Raw genomic sequence first — 24,746 nt, 5'->3', positions numbered from 1 at the left:
TCTCCCACATTAAGAAAGCTCTAAGTCTAGTCCTGGCATTAGAAAGTGGGTTCTGGCAGAGGTAGGGAGCATGTTGGCTACTTATTGTGCTAAGTAATGAAAATTTTAGCTATGTGAGGAAACCTATGAAATGAAATAAAAATTATCTCTTAGTTATGTGTATCCCTCTTTTAAATTCCACAATAACAGTGGTAGAAAAAAGGTGGCAAAAAATGCTAAGGATTATATAATAATACCTATAACAATTTAACTATTGGAACTCAGTGACATTTTTCTTTTTTGGTTTTTGCAAGGCAAATGGGGTTAAGTGGTTTGCCCAAGGCCACACAGCTAGGTAATTATTAAGTGTCTGAGACCGGATTTGAACCCAGGTACTCCTGACTCCAGGGCCGGTGCTTTATCCACTATGCCACCTAGCCACCCCAGTAACTTACAGTCTTAAGAGAGTTTTCTAGGACACTGCTCAAATAGGATAAATTGAGAAGTAGGACTTGAACCCACATCTTCCTGACTTTAAGGCTTGTTTTCTATTTTCTATGACATGTTATCTTAAAATCCATTATTTTTTAATGAAATTCTTCTATCCTAAACACATACCTAAAAATCACATTATTAAATATTAACTTGTAAATCTCACATATTTCAATTTTCAGAGGTCATGCAAAAATTTTACCAAATTACAAAACACTCTGGAGCCAAATTCATTTTTTGATTAAGGACTTCCATATATTGATAAAATACCCTTTAAAACTTATTTAAAAAGTGGCAGTTAGGTGACATAATGAATACAGCACCAACCTTGGATTCAGAAGGGCCTAAGTTCAAATCCAGTCTTAGTCACATACTTACTTAGCTATGTGACCTTGGGCAAGTTATTTAACCCCACTGCCTTGCAAAACACACACAAAAAAAAGTGATGGAGAAAATGTTAGTAATATAGATTAAACTTAAAAGTACATTGTGAGGGGAAGTTATGTGGCTGTATAGTGGATAGATCACCAACTTTGGATTCAGGAGGACCTGAGTTCAAATCCTCAGACACTTACTGACTATGCCTATCAAAAGAAAACATACAAAATCATAGTCTTTTTTATAAGACAAAAGAACCAATCTTTAGCTTTAATTTACATACAAAGTTTTACATATAAAGTCAGAATAGTATCAACATTTATACAACGTAAGCTGACATATAATAACATTAGTATCTACTTACCCGCCTATGAGGATCTGTGGTTGGTTAGATATATTTGTGATACCAAAAACATCAGGAATTAAATCACCATTGAAGCTGAAATGAAAAATAATGAAGAGAAATTAAATATTTTAGAAATTTTATTAAAATCTCAGTCATTTTAAAGGGAAGAATTATTCTTGCTTCCTGATTAGGAGTATCTTTACAAATTTATTTGATCATCTACTTTGTAGCCTGAGGATTTTCAGAGAAATAACCATATAAAAAAATCATCTTTGTCCCATAGGGCAGTGGATGCAAAGTAAATCTAACAGAGAAAGATGTTAGACATACAAATGTTAATAAAAAAATATCCATAGGATGTATGTAATCTTTTGTGTTTTAAGGGACTTTTGATGTAGAATTTTGATTTAAAGCCAGGATCACTTCATATAACACCACTGACAAAGTTATATGTAGCATCAGCTTGAACACTTCCAATATCAGGGAAATTTACACTAAATATAGATAGTTCTATTGTTAGGGAGTTCTCCGTTATATTGAGAAAATATTTGCATAAATGTAACTTGTGCTTATTGGGTACAATTCTCTAGAGTTACAAAAGTAAGTTCAATCCCTCTTTAACTCAAGAGCTTTTCATATTCTGGAAAAATAAGAGTTCATTTTCTCTTGTTCTTAGTAATCACTCCAAGTTCTTTACTTTAAAAAATATACATATTTATGTATATATGTGTGCATGTAAATAATTTTCATAATATCTCTTCCCAAGGAGTACAAAAGAACCCCACAAAACTATAACAAACATATCTAATGAAGCAAAAATAATACTTTTCATACAATGGTCATATTAAATACATGTGGATGTGTGTACACATGAAGACACACATGTGTGCACTTCAGTCTGCAACCTGAGTCCTTTTTCTATCAGTAGGTAGATAACATGATGCAGTCTTTTGATATTGTGGTTAATAATAACACTGGATCAGAGATGTTAATTTTTTCATTTGTTTCTACCAGGTTGCTGTCATTGCATTAAATTGCTCTGGTTTTGTTTAGGCTTCTTTGAAATCATCTCTTTCATCATTTTATACAGGAATGGTATTCCAACACATTTATATAACATAATTTGTTCAGCCATTTTTAAATTTATTGGGATCCCTTCAGGTTTCTAGTCTCTTACACCACATAAGGAGCTATATAAATATTTCTGTGAGAGATTGTTTTGCTGAGGGCTAATCTTAATCTAAATTAGTAATTCCTCTATCCTCTATCTCTCTTTGTCCCCCTATTTCCCTGTTGAGTGAGATATATATTTGTACCCAACTTTGTGTGTATTCTTCCCTCCTTTGGTCAGTTTAATTAAGAGGTTCAAGGTTCAAAGTGTCAGTCACTTACCCCCCATTCCCTCCTTCTCTCCTCTTACATTGTTATCACCCTGGTACAAGTTCTTATCACTTCACACTTGTGACTAGCCTACTGGTGAGTCTACCTGTCACAAGTCTCTGCCCACTCCAATCCATCTTCCATTCAGCTGCCAAAGTAATTTACAAAAGCCCAAGTCTAAGCATGCATGTCACCCATCACACCCCACTGAATAAGCTCCAGTGGCTCCCTAACACCTCTAAGATCAAATACAAAAACGCTTTGGCATTGAAAACCCTTCATTAACCAGGCTCCTTCTCAACCTTTCCAGGCATAAACTTTATGTACCCAAAGTATTCTTTGATCTGGGGATCCTTGGTGCTCCATATTTTGCAGCTCCAGGCATTTTCTCAGGCAGTCTCCTAAACCTGTAATACACTTCCTCCTTATCTTGGCTTCCTATCTTTACTTATCTTCTTTTTAAAAATATTTTATTTGTTTTTCCAACAAAGGTTTTGAATTTTAAAATGTTTCTCTCTCCCTCCCATCTCTTCCTGACAGAAAGCAATCTGCATTTATAAACATGCTAAACATAGGTTGATATCAATCATTTTGTGAGAGAAGAATCAGATCCAAATGGAAGAGAGAAAACATTAGAGAGGAAATAAAAAGACATGAAACATAAGACAACTTTTAAAAATTGAAGATAATAAACTTTGGTCTTCATTTAAACTCCATAGTTCCTTCTCTGGATGTGGATGGTATTTTCTATCCCAAGTCTTTTAAAATTGTCTTTGATTACTGTACTACTGAAATGAACCTGTTTATCATAGTTGATCATCACCCCATGTTGTTAGGTTGTACAATGTTCTTCTGATTCTGCTTATTTTATTCAGCATCAATTCATACAAGTCTTTCCAGGTTTTTTCTGAAATCCTGTCCCTCATGGTTTCTTATAGAACAATAGTGTTCCATCACATACATTTACAATTTATTCAGCTATTTCCTAAATGATGAGCATCCCCTCAATTTCCAATTCTTTGCCACTATAAAAAGATCTGTTATGAATATTTTTGTACATGTGGTATTTTTACCTTTTTTCTGGATCTCTTCAGGATACAGACCCAGTGGTGGTATTGCTGGTTCAAAAGATATATTGTCCTTTGGGGATAATTCCAAATTCCTCTCCAGAAAGGCTGGAACAGTTCACAACTCTGCCAACAATGCATCAATGTTCCAATTTAGCCACATCCCCTCTAACATTGATCATTTTTCTTTTTAGTCATATTGGTCAATCTGAGAGGTGGTATCTCAGAGATGCTTTAATTTGCATTTCTCTAATCAGTAATGATTTGGAGTAATTTTTCATATGACTATAGATAGCTTTGATTTCTTTGTCTGAGAAGTGACTTTCCATATCCTTTGACCATTTACCAATTGAGAATTGATTTATTTTATTTATAAATTTGATTCAGCTCTTTATATATTTTAGCAATGAGTCCATCAGAAACAGTAGTCGTAAAAATTGTTTTCAGCTTTACTGCATTTCTTTTAATCCTGGTTACAATGTTTTTGTTTATGCAAAAAGTTTTTAATTTAATGTAATCAAAATTATTCAGCTTTTTAAAATCTCTTTTTTGATAAATTACTCCACTTTTCATACATTTGACAAACTATTCCTTGTTCTACTACCTGACTAATTACCTTTTATAGCTAAATCCTGTACTCATTTCGACCTTATCTTGGTATGGGGTGTGAGATGTTGATCTATTCTTAGTTTTTCCCATACTATCTTCTAGTTTTCCCAGCAGATTTTATTAAAGAATGATTTTTTATCCCAGAAGCTGGAAGATTACTAAATTATTTACTGTTGTTTCTTTTCACCTAATCTATAACATTGATCTATCACTCTATTTCTTAACTGGTACCAGAAAGTTGTGATGACTGATGCTTTAAAATATAATTTTAGATCTGGTAGGGTTAGGCCACTTCCTTTGCATTTTTTTCATTAATTCCCTTGTTATTATTCAAGACCTTTTGTTTCTCCATATAAATTGTTATTATTTTTTCTAGTTCACTAAAGTAATTTTTTTGAAGTTTGATTGGTAAGGAACATAATTTAATCTAGGCAGAATTGTCATTTTTATTATTTTATCTTGATCTATCCATGAGCAATTAATATTTGTCCAGTTATTTAGATCTGATTTTATTTATGAGAAGTGTTATGTAGTTGTTTTCATAAAGTTTCTGTTTCTGTCTTGGCAGGTAGATTCTTAAGTATTTTATGCTGTCTGAAGTTATTTTAAATAGAAGTTCTCTATCTCTTGCTGCTGTATATTGTTGGTAATATATAGAAATGCTAAGGATTTATGTGGGTTTATTTTATATCCTGAGACTTTGTTAAAATTGCTAGTTGATTGAAGTAATTTTTTAGATGATTTTCTAGGATTCTTTAGGCATACCATCATATCTTTTTTTTAGGGTTTTTTTTTTTTTGGCAAGGCAATGGGGTTAAGTGGCTTGCCCAAGGCCACACAGCCAGGTAATTATTAAGTGTCTGAGACCGGATTTGAACTCAGGTACTCCTGACTCCAGGGCTGGTGCTTTATCCATTGCACCACCTAGCCCCACCCCCATATCATGTTTTGAGTGAAAGTTTTGCTTCTTCTTTACAGATTCTGATTCCTTCAATTTCTTTTTCTTCTCATTACTAAAGCTAACATTTCTAATACAATACTGAATAATGGTTATCCTTGTTTCATTCCTGATCTTATTGGGAATGCTTCTAGGTTATCCCCATTACATATAATGCTTGTTTATAGTTTTAGATAGACAGCGCTTATCATTTTAAGGAACATTTCATTTATTCTATGCTCTCTAGTGCTTTTAGTAGGAATGGGTGTTCTATTTTGTCAAAGGGATTTTCAGCATCTATTGAGATAATCATAAGATTTATATTAGGTTTGCTATTGATATGGGCAATTATGCTGATAGTTTTCCAGTACTGAACCAACCCTGCATTCCTGCTATAAATCCTGCCTGATCATGGTGTAATATCCTAGTGATACCTTGCTGTAATCACTTTGCTATTATTTTATTTAAATAATTAAATTTATTTTTATTTAAACAAATATTTAAATAGATTATTATTACTTTACTTAATATTATTATTTAAATAGATTATTTTATTTAAAAATTTTGCATTAGGGAAATTGGTCTATAATTTTCTTTCTCTGTTTTGACTCTTCCTGGTTTACGTATAGGTATCATGTTGGTGTCACAGAAGGAATTTGTCAGACCTCTTTCTTCACTTATTTTTTCAAATAGTTGGTATAGAATTGGAACTAATTGTTCTTTGAATGTTTGGGAGAAATCACTTGTGAATCCATCTGGCCCTGGAGATTTTTTCTTAGGTAGTTTATTGATGACTTGTTCGATTTCTTTTTCTAAGATAGGGTCATTTAAATATTTAATTTCCTCTTCTTTTAACCTGGGAAGTTTATACATTTGTAAATATTCATCCATTTCACTTAGATTATCAAATTTATTCAGTTGAGCAAACATATTCCCGAATTATTACTTTAATTTCTTCCTTTTTAGTGATAAATTCACCAAAAAATGAAATTTGGTTTCCTTTTTTTAATCAAATTAACCAAATGTTTTTTCTATTTCACTATTTTTTCCAATAAAATCAACTCTTGGTTTTACTTATTAGTTCAATAGTTTTCTTGCTTTTGATTTTTATTAATTTTACCTCTGATTTTCAGAATTTCTAATTTGGTATTTAATTTAGTATTTTTAATTTGTTCTTTCTCTAACTTTTTTAGTTAGATCTCCTCTTTCTCTATTTTATTCATGCAAACATTTAGATATATAATATTTCCCCTAAGAACTGTTTTGGCTGTATTCCATAAGTCTTGGTATATTGTCTTGGTATTGTCATTGCTTGGACGAAATCATTAATTCTTTCTATTCCACTCATTCTTTAAAATTAGATTCTTTAGTTTCCAATTAATTTTAGGTCTATCTTTCCATGGCTCTTTATTGTATGTGATTTTTATTGCATTAAAGGATGCATTCAATATTTTTGCCTTTCTGTATTTGCTTATGAAGTTTTTATGCCTTAATACATGGTCAATTTTTGTGTAGGTACCATATACTATGGAAAATAAAAGTTCTATTTCTTTCTATCCCCATTCAGTTTTCTCCAGAGGGCTATCATATTTAAGTTTTATAACATTCTATTGACCTCCTTAACATTCTTCTTGCTCATTTTATGGTTATATTTATCTAATTCTTTTTTTTAGTTTTTTTTTTGCAAGGCAAATGGGGTTAAGTGGCTTGCCCAAGGCCACACAGCTAGGTAATTATTAAGTGTCTGAGACCGGATTTGAACCCAGGTACTCCTGACTCCAAGGCCGGTGCTTTATCCACTGTGCCACCTAGCCGCCCCTTACTTATTTAATTCTGAAACAGGGAAGTTGAAGTCCCCTACCAGTAGAATTTTGTTGTCTAAGTCTTCCTGTAATTCATTTAGCTTCTCCTATAACAATCTGAATGCTATACCACTAGGTGCATACATGTTTAGTATTGAAATTACTTCATTGTCTATGGTGCCTTTTAGGAGGATATAGTATCCTCCCTTATCTCTTTTAAAGAGATATATCTTTGCAACTGTTCTGAGATAAGGATTGCTACCTGTTTTTTTTTTCACTTCAACTGAAGCATAATACATTCTGCTCCAGTCTTTTACCTTTTACTCTGTGTGCAACTCTGTTTCAAAAGTGTTTCTTGTAAATAGTATATTGTAGGATTCTGTTTTTTAATCCACTCTATCTGTTTCCATTTTACTGGAGAGTTCATCTCATTCACATTCATAGTTATAATTTCTCTTTATTGCCCTCCATGCTATCTCCCTCCATTTGTATTTTCCCCTTCTTTCATCTTATCTCTCCTTCCCAGTGTTTTGCTTCTGAATACTGCCTCCCTCAATGTATTTCCTGCCTTCTATTCACTACCCTCCCTTTTCTTTTCCCTTTCCCTTTTCCACTTTTTCCTCCCCTCCCTTCTATTAGTCCCCCCCCCCCAATACTTAAAAGATAAGATAAATTTCTAAAGTTTCTCTTTGAACCAAATCTGGGGAGAGTGAGATTCAGGCCATTCTTACCTCCTCTTTTCCTTCCTTCTATTGCAATAGATCCTTTACATCTCTTCATGTGATGTAATTTACCCCATTCAACCTCCCCTTCCCTCCTCTCTCTTTAACCTGCCCCTTTTATTAATGGAAATTTTTTTTTAAAAAAAATTTCATCAAAGTCATGGACATACCATGAGTATCTAGTCCTTCAATCTAAGTCTATTCCCTTTAATAGAGTTACAATTCTCATGAGTAATGAGAATCTTTCTCCCAAGTGGGGAGGTAACCAATTTAATCTCATTGGATAACAGTGTTTTTTCTTTTCCTCATTTACCTTTTCATGTTATCTCTTGGGTCTCCTGTCTGAAGATCAAATTTTCTGTTCAGCTCTGGCCTTTTTTATCAGAAAAATTTGAAAATACACCTATTTCATTAAATGTCCATCTCTTCCCCTGAAAAGTTTTGTTGGATAGTTAATTCTTGGTTGCAATGCAAGCTCCCTTGTTCTCTGGAAAATCATATTTCAGGTCTTTCCATCCCTTAATGTTGGTGCAGCCAGGTCCTGTGTAATCCTGACTGTGACTCTTTGATATATGAGTAACTTCTTTCTGCTCACTTGCAGGATTTTTCTCCTTGATCTAATTCTGGAGTCTGGCCACAGTAGCTTCCAGGAGTCCAATCTATTTTTCAGGGAGGTATTTTCTCCATTTAGCTTTTGCATCTCCTTTTCCATTTGGTCAATTCTATTTTTAAGGGAGTTGTTATCTTTTTCCATTTGCTCAATTGTGTTTTTGAGGAAATTACTTTCTTTTTGTATTTCTCCAATTTTATTTTTAAAGGATTTGTTCTGTCATTTTTTAATTATAAAATGCTAAATTTCTCTTTCATGGTGTTAATTTTATCTTGCATTTTTTTTTTTAGTTTTTGAAAGGCAATGGGATTAAGTGGCTTGCCCAAGGCCACGTGGCTAGGTAATTAATTATTAAGTGTCTGAGGCCGGATTTGAACTCAGGTACTCCTGACTCCAAGGCCAGTGCTCTATCGACTGCATCACCTAGCCACCCCCTTGCATTTCTTTTGCCAATTTTTCCATTTGATTTTTAAATTCTTTTCTGATCTCTTCTAGGAAGTCTTTCTGGGCTGGACTGCAATTTATATTCTCTGAAGTTTCACATATAGTGACTCTTCTGTCCTCCTATTCTGAACTGGTATCCTTATCTCCAAGGTAACATTCAATCTATCCTGCTTTCTGCTTTCATGTAGGGATGTTAGCTTTACTTAGGGTTTTGTATTTGGGGAGAAACAGGTTCACAGACCTTCAGTGTTGAGAACCCTAGAGACCTTGTTTAATGGAGTTAGGAACTCTAGGAGGTTATTCAATGGACCAACCAGTAAGGAACGTCAGAAGTTTCCTCTGGATTGTCTGTGTTGGGGAATGTCAGTTGCCTACTCCCTAGGCCTGGGCTTGCATCTGGACTGTCCTCATGAAACCCAGGCACTGGGGCTAAGAGTAGAGCCCATCAGACCAGGCAAGCTTGGTGAATGGTTTTCTTGGGATTGCAGTGCCAGAGTTCTCCCACTCTGTGCTGGAGCTCTCTCCACCTACTATGCATACAGCAAAAGTTTCCTGTGGTTCTCTGGTTAGCCCCTAGCCTTACCCTGCCACCTTTATGCTCCAACCCATGATAGACCTTGCTGGATAATGTTACCCTCTGCTCTTTTGTGAGTTTTGGCAATCCAAAAATCTGTTAAGAGGCTTGATTCATGACAGTTCTGAGGGAAAGCTAGGAGAACTTAAAACAGTGCCTGGCCTCTCTCTCTACCATCTTGGCCAGAAGTTCTCTTTACCTATCTTCTACAAAAAATATTTTCCAAATCTTCTTAATTTTAGAGTTTACTCTCTATTAATAATTTCTCATTTTAGTGGATATAGCTTTTTTGTACATATTTGTTTATTGTCTTCCCAATTAGATTGTGAATTCCTTTAGGTCAGGAATTGACTTTTACATCTTTTTTCCTATCCTTAGAACTGAACTGGTCTTATAGTAGGTATTTAATAAATGCTTACTGATGGATTATATAGAGATCTTCTTGTATACCATGGTTACATAATTTCCCTTTCTTCCCTGTCTTCCTCTTCCCTTCTCTTCCTATTATTAAAATCATCAAGTTATAACAGAACCACTGCCAAGCTTTCTGTCTAATTAGACTTCCTTTATGACTCCTCATAATGATAGGATTCAAAAGAAATATTTTCATTATTTTCCCATATTAGAATTTTAGTAATTTTTCTTTGTTTAGTCCTTTACCATTTATGTGTTTATGTTTCTCTTAACTTCTGTGTTTAAACTTTGGTTTCTACATAAGTCTGGTCTTTAAGGTTTTCTATTTCATGGAAGATCTATTTTTTCCCCCTGTATAATCATATCCTTTTTCTAGGAAAGTTACTTTTTTAGCAGCAAGTTATATCCTTTGCTTTCTATAATATTGGTTCCTTGGAACTTTTCTTTTTCTGGTTTCTTGCTGTATTTTTTTCTTTGATCAGTATGTTGAATTTTGTCTTTAATGTTCCTAGAAGTTTTCATTTGGAGATTTTCCTTCAGAAAATGATCAATAAATTGCTTTTATTTCCATTTTACCTTCTTGTTCTAAAAGAACTATGCAATTTTCTTTTAAGATTTCTTTTTTTAAATTTTTTTAAATTTAAGGCAGTGGGGTTAAGTGACTTGCCCAAGATCACACAGCTAGGCAATTATTATGTGTCTGAGGCCAGATTTGAACTTGGTTCCTCCTGACTCTAAGGTCAGTGTTCTATCCACTGTGCCACCTATTTGCCCCCAAGATTTCTTTAAAAAATATCAATCTAAGTTCTTGTTTCAGTCATGGCATTCATATAGATCAATGATAACTTCTTTTCTCTTCCATTTGCAAGTCAGTTTTTTTTCTATTAGATATCTTATATATTCTTCTATTTCTTTAGGTTGCTGACTTCATTTTAATGTTTCTTATTATCATGGAATCATTGCTCTATTGTTTGTTCTACTCTAATTTTTAGGGAGTTTGTTACATGAGCAACATTTTGTATCTCTTGTACAAACTACTGAATCTCTTTCCAATTCCTTCTTCCACAGCCTCATTACTTTCCTAATCTATTCTCAAATATCATTATTTCATTGCCAAAATATTTTTTTTGACTCTTGGAAAACCCCTACTTCCTTTATGTCTTTTAGGAATTCTAACTGAATTTGAATTTGTATCTAATATGCATTTTGAGGCTTTACTTATAGATTTTTGGAATCATTCTCTTCTTTTGAATTTATATCATCATTCAACATTGTTCTCTGTCACCATAATAGTTTTTTTTTGACAGAGTTATTTTGTCATTTATTTATTTATTGTTCCAACTTATTTTCTGGATGTTAGGGCTGTCCAACCTTATTTTTTAAAGTTTTTAACTGAAACAATAGACAATATATTTTAATTTGCCTTTTTTTAGTGAGAGGGACTTGGCTTCAATTACTAAAGCATTTAGTAAACCCAAAGGCAGGCTGCATACAATCACACTGCAGGCCTATGATGGTTGTATGTGGTGTGCTGGCTGCATTTTGGACAGCACTGAATTAGGGTTCGCACAATTCTATATAAAGAAGGTCTGGTCTGTCTGCTGCTTTCTTGAGTTGCTGAGCATTTCGTTGTTCCAGGATCTTCAAGACAACTTGCACTGGGAACCTCTAAGATTTCAATACTATCAAAGTGGTGTGATCCATGGTAAAGTCTGATTGCTGCTTCCTTCATCTGAGCTCTGCAAGTTCCTGACCTGGTTTGGGTATGTGAGATAGCAGGCTGCTTCTGGGCTCAATCATTATCAGTCAGTTTAGAAAGTCAGTTGGCTCAGGCTGAAAGAACTGCAGACCCCTTTTTGGTCTAGAATTCATGCTGCTGTAATTCTTCTGTAGGTCTGCAGGCTTCAGAGAGACACTACTAAGTTGCTTCTGAAACTGTTCTCTGCACAGCATGGGATCAGTGCTGGGGTGAGAAGGTAAGGTAGGGGGCTCTTCAGTTTGGCCTGGCTCTATGACCTGGAACCAAGTTGTGGGTGATAAAGCTACCAGTTGGTACTTATCCTAGCAAAGGGTCCTGAAATGTGTCTAGGAGTATTCCAACACAGGTCAAGAATCTTCACTTGCTTTTGTGCAAAGTCCTTCCCTTGGTACTAGAGTAGCACCTACAGTGTTCCTGGTCAGACCCTGTCTCCACTGTCCAAAAACCTCTTTGTCTCCTGATAACAAGCAATAATTAGGCACTTGACTTACTGTGACTTTGTACTAGATTTCTCCACCAGAATTTGGTCTAGTATATATTCTAGACTTGTTTGGAAGAGTTTGGAGAGGGAAAGAGTTTTGCAATACTTCTTCCAGCTTCTTACCCAATGCTGCCTCCTTCTACATTCTTTCTTCTACATTTCTTATATGATATAGTTTAGAGAGAGGCAAGATACCCAAAGGAGAGATGGGAGGATATTCTGGGAAATTCAAACCAACTGTCAACTACCATGTCTTATAGCAACAGCCAAGTGCCATGCAGAAAGCCACAAAAGATAATCCTTATCTTCAAGAAGCTCCTCTCTCCTCACTTGTACTTTGAGCAATATCTCCCTTCAGATGCTAAGTGAGGCAGATCAGTTTCCTGAACCCAAGGCCTTCAGAACAGCAGTGTCCCATAAAAAGACCTGCTTCTAGCCCAAACTCTATGGCCCTCATGGAGGGGAAAAATCATTGTAAAGAGAGGTTCTACCCTCCACCTCACTACCAGCAGCAACTAACAGATTAGCTACTACCAACAAACAGAGAGGTTCAAGAATTCTGGGAGTGGCATCATCTTCCAGACTACCAGTCCAGCTTCTAGCCTGGATTTTAGGCCCATCATACAGGGAGAAAGGGCCAACTATTCCTATCAACTGTTGACCAATAGTCACTCACAGATAGGCAGGCTTGTCCTGTTGAAGCACATGAGGGTTGGACAAGGAGGCAAAATGTGCCAAGTAAAATTAAACCACCACAGCTACCTTGACCATCATCTCTCATCAGATCCTGATAAACAGAAATCTGAACCCAAGAGTCTTAGTAATAGCAATATTTCCAGTCTGGGACACTCAACCATAATCCTAGAAATCAATCTCCAGTATACCAACAGTTTGTGCAGCGCTATAGCCACAGCTACTGAAGATGCAGGAAAAAAAAAATTCTTGCCCCCAAAATCTTTGGTATCATGAAATGGTTCAAAATCAGGATTTTATCAGTGGAAATGCCATAAACACACATGCTTTCCCCTGCTGCAGTCTAAGGACATCTGACTTACAGCTGAAAGCTTCCCTATGTGTCTTTTCCTCATTCAAAGGTGAGCTCTAGGAGGCAGCTAGGTGGTTCAGTGGATAGAGCACTGGCCCTGGAGTCAGGAGTACCTGAGTTCAAATCCAGCCTCAAACACTTAATAATTACCTAGCTGTGTGGCCTTGGGCAAGCCACTTAACCCCATTGCTTTGCAAACACCTAAAAAAAAAAAGTGAGCTCTAAAGGAGCTCACTAGGGCTGTCTTATTTTTCTATTTGTATCCCCAACATTTAGCTCAGGGGTAAGTAAGTACTTAATAAATTAATAAATAAATACAGTAAGCACTTAATAAATGTTTTATTTATTCATTCATACATCTTACCCAAAACTGAACATAATTTTCCAATCATAGCTTAACTAATTTAGCCTGTAATGTGGTTATTATTTATTTATTTATTTTTAGGTTTTTGCAAGGCAAATGGGGTAAAGTGGCTTGCCCAAGGCCACATAGCTAGGTAATTATTAAGTGTCTGAGACAGGATTTGAACCCAGGTACTTCTGACTCCAGGGCCGGTACTTTATCCAACTGTGCCACCTAGCTGCCCCATAATGTCGTTATTATTGCTTAAGCTTTAGATACCACACTTCTTTAAAAATGTGCTAATATCATAATAGTTTTTGGGACAGTGTGATCACTCCATTGATTCAATATTGAGTGTCCAGTCCATTAGACCTTGAAATCTTTTTCACATCAACAGCCATATCTATTCTGTAGTAGACTTTTTAAAAGGTAAGTTACACTTATTTCTTAAAGTTTAAATTATAGTAATCCCTATGAAATTTCATCCTGTTAGATTTTGCCCATCATTCCAGCTTGTTCAAATCATTTTTTATCTTGATTTTGCCATTTAGTAAATTAGCTATCCTTGTCAGCTCCATGTCATTTGTAAATGTGATAAACATACCAATTGTATATCTTTATGCAGGTCATAAATAAAAATGTTTACTCAGACTGAATATTCTAATCATTAATAGCTCTTCACTCACAAAGAAAGGTAACACCAGAGGAAAAAAATCCAAAATCACTACCCCTCTTTCTCTCCCTCCTTCCCTCTGCTTGTCCATCCGTCCGTCCGTCCTTCCTTCCTTCCTTCCTTCCTTCCTTCCTTCCTTCCTTCCATCCATCCATCCATCCATCCATCCTTCAATATTACATAAGTTTTCATTCACTGTTAAGTTTCTATAAGGCTTGTTTGTCTGTTTATTATTATTTGGTTTTCCATTTATATAGTCACACTATGTATTTTTTGTTGAGAATTTATTTTCCTCTGCATTAGTTCCTAAAATTCATTCAGCATTCCTTAACATTCCTATTACTGCTTGATCATTAAAAAGTTTATTTAGAATTTGATGAACAAAAAAAGAACATCTGCAAACTAAAAAAGAAAAAAATGTGAAACCATGAATATTCATGGGTCAAAGTAGCTAGCTGAAAAATATCTGGGTTAAGGAAGACCTGAGTTCAGGTTCAGACTCAGACATTTACTAGATATGTAAGCCTGGGCAGGTGATTTAACCTCTTCTGTTGTTTCGCTAACTGCAAAATCTATCTCTAAGAATTACTGTATGGGTCAAATGAAAAAATTATTTTAAAATGTTTAGCACAATACCTGGTACATAGTAAGTACTATGTAAATATTGCCTGCTATGATTATTATTAGTATACTTAACATATCTGGCACATAATAGGGCCTTAATAAATGTCTGTTTCCTTCTTGCATCATTTATTTAAACCTGTTTTTCAAAAACAAAGTCTTATAAATTCAACAAGTTACTTTCAAAGTTTCCTTGCTTGGCTTTTTTCTTTTGAATTTTACTTTATTTGTTTTCTTCTGTGCTTTTTAAAACTGTTCCAATGACCTTTTCCTCCCTTATTTTTATTTGACACCACTATTCCTACCTCATTTGACCTCATCACCGACACTGGCCCCTGTTCATACTTCCATTATCTTAATGTACTGTGAGATGCAACCTGGTATAGTGGAAGGAGAGCAGGGTCTGAATCAGGAAGATCAGGCCTTAAAACCTTGTCTATTACACCTACTGTATAATGTGTGTGGGATGCAGAGCAAATCATTTAGCCTTTCAATGCTCCATAAAACTCTCTAAAAGTTTAAGATGGAGAAAAAGGGCCAATGTACATTGGAAAAAAGTTCCTCACCACTAGTTCCTTTATGAGATTCAATCATAAGTCTAGCATGCATACACGCACGCGCGCACACACACACACACACACACCATTCCCCTATAAAACCAGTCAAGCTACAGTATTCCATAAACCCTTGCCATGCTCATTATTTACTCTCTTGCTCTCCCCCCTTACATCTGTATATGTCTTGTCTATACATCATTCTTTTTTCTGTTGTTGAATGATTTTTTTGCTTTTCTTTGTATCCCCCAAGTGCTTAGTACAGTGCCTCTCAAAAAGTAGGAATTTAATAAGTGTTTGCAGGCTGGCTGAGGAAGATTAAAGATCTCTAAAATAACTGATTCCATGCCAGAGTAAGCATTAGAGTTAGCATGATTGATGACTATCAGGTGAGCATTTTAAATATGGCAAATCTTTTAATAACAAGTTAACTCCAGGATCCCACCTTGGACATCAAAGAGTTTAAGGCTATCATGTATCCTATTCCTGTATCTAACTCCTCATATTCTTACTAGTTTTCATTCTTGCTCAGGGAATCAATAATCAAATCAGCATTACCACTGTTTGTCTAAACAGAATGATTAATCTACTATTATGGTTCAATTCAACTGACTGCCTAAGTTGAAGGTCCCTTCCTTAACTACCATTCCTCCTGACTCCCTCATATCTATCTATGTCAGCCTTAACTCAATCTCACACTACTCTGTCCTATTGTGCCTTTGGAATCCCAACTCTACTATTAACAAATTACTCTTTAAGGCAAGTGCCCTATTCCTGGAAATAACTGTATATATTTAATATTTAATTTACTATGGACCTATTGTTCAGGTAATGTTTCATTTTTGTGTTCCCAGTTCTTAAAACAGCTTATCAATAAAAGAACCTTAACAAATGCATGCTGAATTAAATTACTGCTGCATGTCAAATATGCTTCCAACTATATGAAATGACAAATAATAATGTTTTAAAAATCTTTAAATCTTTGTTTTCAGTAACATTTTAAGGATATATTATAAAAATAGTACTAAAGGGTCAAAGGATACAGAGATTTATGTACCTTTTATAATGTTTCAAATTTTCTTCCTAAAGTATTCTATTAGATTGCAATTCAAAAATGACTATGTACCTTTCTCTCCACAATTCTGCTAAAACTGAGGTTCACTATTTAAAATTTTTTTTCACCAAGTTGGTGGACATGAGTTGGGGGTCCCTGAGGTTTTTAAAATATGCATTCCATTGACTATTAGTGATGCTTCTTATTTTTCAAGTGAAGATTAACAATGTGTCTTCTTTTATGAAGTCTATGTCCATTTTTAATTTATTTATTAGAAATTAGAAGTTGCTAGTGTAAGTTAATAGTGTCTTAGATGCCATTTTTTTTTTTAGGTTTTTGCAAGGCAAATGGGGTTAAGTGGCTTGCCCAAGGCCACACAACTAGGCAATTATTAAGTGTCTGAGACCGGATTTGAACCCAGGTACTCCTGACTCCAGGGCCGGTGCTTTATCCACTATGCCACCTAGCCGCCCCCTTAGATGCCATTTTTTTCTTTCACATTTGCTATAAATATTTGCCATAAGTATTTTTCCCAGGTTTTTGAGGGTTTTTTTTTTTTAATTTGAAACAGAACTTTGGAACTGGAGTCAGGAAGATTTGATTTGGAAGCTGAGTTAAGATAATTTAAAAGAAGGTATCTTTGGGCAAGTCACTTAACTTCTGTCTCTTTTCTTTACTTGTAAAATGAGCATAAAAATAGCAACTACCTTGCAGGGTTGTTGTGAAGATAAAATGGGATACTATTTGTAAAGTCACTTGTAAATCTCAAAGATTATAAAAAATCTTGCTATTAGTACTATTATTTGCTATTGTTATTGCATAGAAAATTACTACTTTTATATAATCAATCATACCAACTTTGTCTCTAATGAATCCTTTTATTTAATAGAAATAAAGTCGTTTTCTCTCTGGAGAGAGAGGCACATGGATCACATCTGAGATTTCCATGGGGTAGTAAACTCAACAGTGAGGAAAACTCCCTCTTCTAAAGCAGGTTGGTTTTTCCTCTACATTTTATAGTTTCAGAGAGTTGACTAGAGCATTAACGTGACTTGTGTGAGATCACACGGTTACTTTTGTGTCAGAAGGAAAGGACTTGAAGTCTGATCCTCCTGACTAACCACTATTCCTTTCTGTTTTTACATAACTGAGATGAGTGAATAATCTCATTTTTCTTTTTACTGATTTCTTATGCTTAAATTTTTGATCCAATTGGAATTCACTGATGTAAATGGTATAAAATACATATGTCTAAGTCTATTTCATATATTATTGCTAATCAATTTCCTAAGAGCATTTGTTAAAAAACGCATTCCACATTTTTATTTGATCAAACAGTAATATTTTGAATGTATTTGGTTAGTGAGTGGTATCTCTAATGAGTTCTATTAATCCATTTCTCTCGTCAAACAATTTTGTTGCTTTATAGTATGTCTTAAAAATTCCAAAGTACAAGTAAGCCTCTTCTAAATTTTAGTGTCAGGGTCTTTCAGTATTTTTCAAGAAGACTCTTTAGCTGCCCTCTAAAATCCCATTTGAAACAAACCCAAATATTTCCTTCTAAAAATAATTATCCTGAATTTGTTCCCTTTTTGTATAGCATTATTCCCAAACTCAGAATTGCTCCATAAGCAATTCAATCAAAGTAACCGAACAGTTAATTTTGTAAACATCATTCCTACCTTTTCCCCCGTGTTCATTTTTCACTTTTTTTTTCAATTTTGATGATGGGATGATAGCTTTATAACCATGATAGTGACATAATTCACAATCAAAAGCATAAGAGAGTATAAAATATAGTACACTTAGTTTTAATACTTGACAGCATAATTTCATATCTGATAAGAATTAATTATATTTGGGTAAGTTCTAACTTAACATAGAGAAGTCAAAGTAGATACTTACTCCATAATTAGTGGTTCATCTTTAAATGTCCTATTGAAAACAGTCTTATTGTGAGGATCTAGAGGGAAAAAGTAAATTCATAGGATCAGTTATTTGACATACTTTGAAAATTAGGCTCTAAAAAGAAATAGCATCCTTTAGGTTTTTCAAAGTTCCCCTGAGCTTCAGCCATATAGCAACTTCTCAATATTCATTTTTAACTAGACATCCCAGAGATATCTCAAATTCAACATGTCTAAAACAGATCTCCCTTTCAGACTCTACTCCTCTTTCAAACTCTCTCATCTCTGTTAAAGGCACAATTCTCTTAGATTTGCAACTACATCATCATGCTTGGTTGCCAGATCTTGCTGTTTATTCTTCTCTAATCTCTTACTGCTGACCCTTTCTATCCATTCACACAGTGATCTCTATTTAGGTCTGCATCACTCCTTGTCTAAATTTTTGAAATAACTTTCTTATTAGTTTCCTTCTTTCAAGTCCCTTTCTACACCAGTTTATTTTCTATACAATTACCAATGTAATTTCCTTAAACACAAATAAATACCATTGAGCCCATGGAGGAGAGAAACTATTCCAACCCAGTTTGCTGCCTGAGCTTGCCATACCCTCCCAAATCACCTGCTAGGGTCTGCCTGAGGAATATTATTCTCCCTCCACCATCACTAATCTACCTGCACTCACTTTTCAATGATGAAAAAATTCCCACACTATCATACTCTCCCTTCCTAAAGCCCCCGATTATCATTCTAACTGTGGAGCTGCCTGCTCCCACATTCTCATCCCCCTCAACCTAAACTCTACCCTTCCCCCATCCTGCATTCCACCAAATCTCTAAGCTCTCCACTTCTTTCAATGCACTCTTTGGGAGGTCTGTTCCTTAGGTAACAAACTTGCTTTTATCTTAAATCTTTTTCTTTCCTTATCCTTCTGTCTTCTGGATCTCCCTGAAATCTTGTTCCCCAGGGTGGAGAAGCTGAAAAACAACTTGTTCCACATTATGATTTCCAGGTTCTCTACCTATCATCATCATTCAGTAATGTCTCTTTATTTGAAGTTTTCTCAATCCATTGTTGCCATACAATCAATATTCTGGTAGCTGTTGTCTACTGACCTCCAGGATATCCTCCCCTCCACTCCCCTATTTTTTCCTAAATGAGTTCATTATCTAGCTCATTGTCTTCCATTCCTCCTCAACTTGTCAGACTAGGGAACTTCAATATACATGCAAAGACACCTTAGGTTTCTAATTGTTTATTACTCATTTCCCATGATTTCCTCATCCATTCCATATCAGCCTCCCAAAGAGATGGTCATACTTTTAATCTTGTCATCACCTACAAATGCTCCACTTTCCATGTTCATGAACTCTGAAAGACCCTGATTATAATTTGTTGCAATTCCACTTTAGCCTCTGCCATGCCACCCCAAACCCAGCTCTACATATTCTTACTGTGTGACCTCTAATTCCACAAGCTCTCAGTTATTTTCCAGACTATCACCCTTGCATTGATCATACTCTTTTTCTGATCTCCATCTTGACCGAAGGTGAATCAGTTCAACTCTACACAATCCTCCCTTCTGTTCCTTGTCTGTTTATGCTATTGCCACTTGGACCCTGCCAAGTCACGACCTTGGTTAATTCTTGCTATTTACTGCTATTGTTCGTATTCACTTGCTGTTGAACAAATGAAAATGTGCTGTCTGGGTCTACCAAAAATACTGGTTGCATAATCTCTACTGCAGAAAAGTAATCCTTTTAAATTTCATTAAATGAATTATTATTCCACTCACTATAAGGATTTTTTAAAACATTTTTAACTTTCCTCAAACTTCCCACTCCTCTCTCTGCTAACAACTTACCTCATATTGAATCAAAAAATTAAGGTCACTTATTGAAAGCTCCCTCTTTCCCTACATTTCTCTTTTCACATTACTTGGAAACTTTTGACCCCTATTTCCTGCTTCACCCTAGCTCTTCTCCATGCCAAGGAAAAAATCTACAAAAATAGTGATCATATTCTATTCCATTTTTGATTCAGATCATCCCTTCTATCATCTCTACTCCCTCAATAATCTTCAATTTCTTCTTCTGGTTTCTCCCCTTCCTTCTACCTACACCAGTCTTCCCTACATCCTTAAAAATGCTCATTTCAATCTTCTATCTTTGCTAACCTTCATCCTATGTCTCTCCTGCCTTCTGTGATTACACCCCTTGAGATAATCATCTAAAATAGATGCCTATACCTACTCTCCTCTTACATATTTTTTTAAAATCTCTACAGTTCAGCTTCTGAGCTCATCAACTCAAGCTACTCTCTTCAAATTACCAGTGATCTAGTAGATGCCAAATCTAATGACTTTTTCTCATTCCTCACTCTTCTTGATTACACTGTCGATTGCTCTCTTCTTGATCTCTCTTCTAGCTAGGTTTCTCAGATACTCCCTCTCCTGGTTCCCCTCCTACTTCTCTGACTACTCCTTCTAAATTCTCCTTTGTTGTATCTTCATCCATGTCAAGCCTGTTAACAATGGTACATGTCCCCCAATGTAATGAACTGACCCTTTTTTCTCTTCTCCTCAATTATTTTACTTGATGATCTCATTAGTTTCCATGGATTCAATTATCATTTTTCTATGCAGATGACTCCCAGATTTGCTTATCCAGTCCTAATTTCTCTCTTAACTTAATTTCATATTTCCAAATTAATGATATATATCTCTAACTAGATGTCCCATAGACGTAAGTTCAAATTATTCAAAAGTGCACTCATTTATTTCTCCTCTTTATCTTTTATTTTCCCAAGACTTTAACTCCCTGATTGGTCTCTCTGTCACAAGTCTCTCGCTAATCCATTCACTTGTCTAGTTGATTTTCATAAAATACAAGTCTGATATATCATCCACTTTACTCAATAAACTCCTGTGGCTCCCTGTACCAAATATAAATGCTATTTGACATTCAAAGTCTTTCATAACCTCCCTCCTACCTTTCCAGTCTCTCATACCTTAATCTCCCCCAAACATGTTATTACACAATCAAGTGACACTGATTCCTTTTTTTTTTTGTTTGTTTTTTGCAAGGCAATGGGGTTATTAATTCAAGGTCATACAGCTAGGTAATTATTAAGTGTCTGAGGCTGAATTTTAACTCGGGTCCTCCTGACTCCAGGGCTAGCACTCTATCCACTGCACCATCTAGCTGCCCCAGCACTGATTTCTTTTACAAGATACTCCATCTCCTAACTCCATTTTCATTAGGTATACTCCATGCCTAGAATTTTCTCCCTCTATCTTCTGGATTCCCTCACTTTCCAAGGCCCAGCTAAAATCCCACCTTCTACATGATAGGTAATTTAAAAATTTTTTTTAAATGTATGACATACATTTTATGTCTGTGTTATATAACTATTTGATACTTAGTTTTGTAAAAGATGCTAATCTGAATTGGATTTCTCCCATATTGCTGTCTAATTTTCCCAGAAGTTTTTAATCAAATAGTAGCTGAAGTTCTTATGCTTAATTGAACACTAGGATTTTTAATTTTGTTTCCTGGATTATTTCTTCTCATCCCCAACTATAAGAGTTCCTCTATTATTTTTCTTTTTCTTGCAAGGCAATGGGGTTAAGTGGCTTGCCCAATACCACACAGCTAGGTAATTATTAAGTGTCTGAGGCCAGATTTGAACTCAGGTACTCTTGACTCCAGGCCTGGTGCTCTATCCACTGAGCCACCTAACCCCCCCATTACTTTTTCCTGGGTTTTTCTCCTTTTTTATGTCCTCTTACCTAGTGATCATTTCTCTTAGTGAGTTCATTTACTCTTATCAGTTCAATTATTATCTCCCAATAGGTAATGCCAAAATTTATATATTTAGCCCTAATCTCTCTTCTGAACTCCAGTATTACATGATTGCTTGCACACTTGAATGTCTCAATCTCAACATGTCAAAAAAAAAACCCAAACATCTCATAATCTTCCTCCCAAATCTATACCATTTTCCATACTTCCCTTTCTACTGAAGATAATACCATTCTTAGAACAAGCAAGATTCACAACCCCAGTTATCCTTGATTTTTGATTCTCCTAATTCCTGGTTTCTAATCATTTGCCAAGTTTTGTAAATATACTTCTTCACCTCCTCTATCTAGCTACCCCTGATCTCAAGGGCTTCATCACTTTTTCTCCAGATTCCTTAGTGGTTTCCCCTTCTTTTAGTCTCTTCTTTCCTCTTTTATCTTCTATATAATTGCCAAAAAATAGATTCTTTAGTGGTTTCCCTTCTTTTATTCTCTTCTTTCCTCTTTCCACCTTCTATATATCTGCCCAAAATAGTTTTCCTAAAGGGCCCGTCAGGCCACAACACCTTTCAAGACTTTTCACAAGTTAGCTTTGGTCTATCTTTCTAAACTTATTTTACAGTGTTCTCATATTTTATGCTCCAATGACTACTATACAAACTCAGCTCTCTATGTCCTATTTTCTGGGCTTTTGCAAAGGTTGCTCCCCATGCTGAGAATGTTACTTAGAATCTCTAGCTTCATTTAAGTTCAATTTATACGCCACTTACTGAACACTCTTTTCTGAACCCTTTGATTTGCTAGGTGTTAGTACTCATTCCTCAATTTGTTTTGCATTTATTTATCTGTTTAGATATTGAATATAGGAGAATATATGTTCTTTTATTTTTTGCCTGAGTACCTACAGAACCTAGCTTAGTGGGCCTTAATAATTGCTTGTTGAATCAAACTGAATTAACTTAAACAAAAAAGTTGTATATAATACAAAAAAAATTTTTAAATAATTTTTTTTCATTTGACTAGTCCAACCTCATAGTCACCAGTCTCTTTCTCCCTCTGGAGGACTGATTTCATTGAAAAAAAAAAGATTTATTTAGGTACAATCACTTAATATTTTGGTCAGTAAAATAACATGAACATTGAATGAGGAAGAATTGCTATTTAAATCTTACATATACAACTACAGAGCTATACATCAATGAACTGAGATTAGAATCACATTTCTGGTATATTCCCCATAAAAGTAGTGGAACATTGCTTTCTTAAATATCCACTGACAAATTAAAGAGTTAATATGTGGTATAAGTAGACTTACTTAATGTTTGATTTTGTCCCCAGAAGATAACAACTAATAACCCAGTATTGGCATGATTTTGAGGAAGATATGTTAAGAGGACATCCATTTGGGAATCTCCATCATAGTCACCAGGAACTACACTTGTTATTAAGGAACTTTGATTCCTAAAAAGAAGTATAAAATATTAAAGAAGAATATACATTTATGTTACTTTGGAGTATTATCTAGCAAAATGTAAATATTCATATAACAATCATATTTTTATCTATCTTACAAAGAATAATTATACAGTTCTATTTTTTAGGGAGGAAGGAGGCATATAGACATAAGCAATAGTCAAATTAAACCTCAAACCAAAGTTCAACTTTGTTTTAGCATCAATTATTAAAATTAAAACATATTTACATGATGTCTTATTCAAAAACACAAGAAAGTAACCTAGTTTTCCCTATTTTAATTAAATTTTATTCCATCAGGTTAAAATAACAATTAGTAAGTTTTTGTTATTTCAAAATGCTATCCTTAGTGCCATGTACAACAACAACAAAAAAATCACAACAGTTCTTGCCTTCAAGGGACTTTTTTTTCTGACTGGGGAGGGAGGAAATGTAAAGGAAGGGAAGAGGAAGGAAGGAATCAAAAAGGTTCTAGTAAGGCAGCATCTGACCAAAGAGGGAATGGTAGAATCTTGACAGAAGAAGGATGGAATAAAAATTATTCTTGCTAGAGAGAGAGAGAGAGAACAGCCTATGTGATAGATCAAAGGTCTGAATGTGAGAATGTACAGGTCAGAAGAAAGAACAGGAATGGTTCAGGCTGACAAGAGTGCATGATTTGAGGATGGTAGTGTTATAAGGCTAGAAAGATTGGTTGGGACTGACTCTTGAGCCACCTTGAGTATTATATTTAGGAAAATGAATTTTATTCTACAGGAGACATTGAAGGTTACTAAGTAGTAGAGTGAGGTGCACTTTGGGGGAAATAATTATGGGGAAGAAAAGAGAATAAAACACTCCTTTCTTTTGGTAAAAAGAGGTGGGAGAAACTACAGAGGTGGAATGTTGCATACAATACCAATCATATTCCCTTTGTTGATATTTTGCTCTGGTATTATTTTATTTGTTCGCCAAAGGATTCAATATTTGATGGGAGATAGGTTGGGAAAGGTCTACATTGTAAAAAACAAAAATCATCAATATAAAGTGCTGAAAACATTAAAATAAAAATTAGCTTAGTAGTCATGTAAATGATAGATATGGGCAATCAACTAGAGATAGGAAGAGGTTATAACAATGGTTCAGACAAGAGGAAATGAGAACTTAAAGGAGGATGTAAAAGAGGAAATGTAAATGATGGGATGAAGGTGAGATGCAAACAATAATGAAAAAGAAATCATTTGTGTGAGAGAACCAAACAGGAAGGTGTAGGAGACTCAGACTTTAAACATAAGTGCATGGGA

The 24,746-nt window shown here is 34.9% G+C and overlaps 1 protein-coding gene across 4 annotated transcripts in view; it reads right to left on the bottom strand.

The window, feature by feature from the left end:
• The window catches only part of ITFG1 (integrin alpha FG-GAP repeat containing 1), a 294,898-nt gene that overhangs the window by 247,767 nt on the left and 22,385 nt on the right, over positions 1 to 24,746 (bottom strand). For all 4 annotated transcript variants that reach the window (XM_074211415.1, XM_074211416.1, XM_074211417.1 and 1 more), the window contains exons 3-5: positions 23,306 to 23,451; positions 18,190 to 18,247; positions 1,214 to 1,288 (exon numbers count right to left, since the gene is read on the bottom strand). In XM_074211415.1, coding sequence (XP_074067516.1) covers positions 1,214 to 1,288; positions 18,190 to 18,247; positions 23,306 to 23,451 — 279 coding nt within the window. The remainder of the gene's footprint in view (positions 1 to 1,213; positions 1,289 to 18,189; positions 18,248 to 23,305; positions 23,452 to 24,746) is intronic.

Source organism: Macrotis lagotis, chromosome 1 (genome assembly GCF_037893015.1).
Source record: "Macrotis lagotis isolate mMagLag1 chromosome 1, bilby.v1.9.chrom.fasta, whole genome shotgun sequence".
NCBI lineage: Eukaryota > Metazoa > Chordata > Mammalia > Peramelemorphia > Peramelidae > Macrotis > Macrotis lagotis.
Note: the sequence above shows the minus strand (reverse complement) of the source record. Positions and strands in the feature narration are given on the sequence as shown.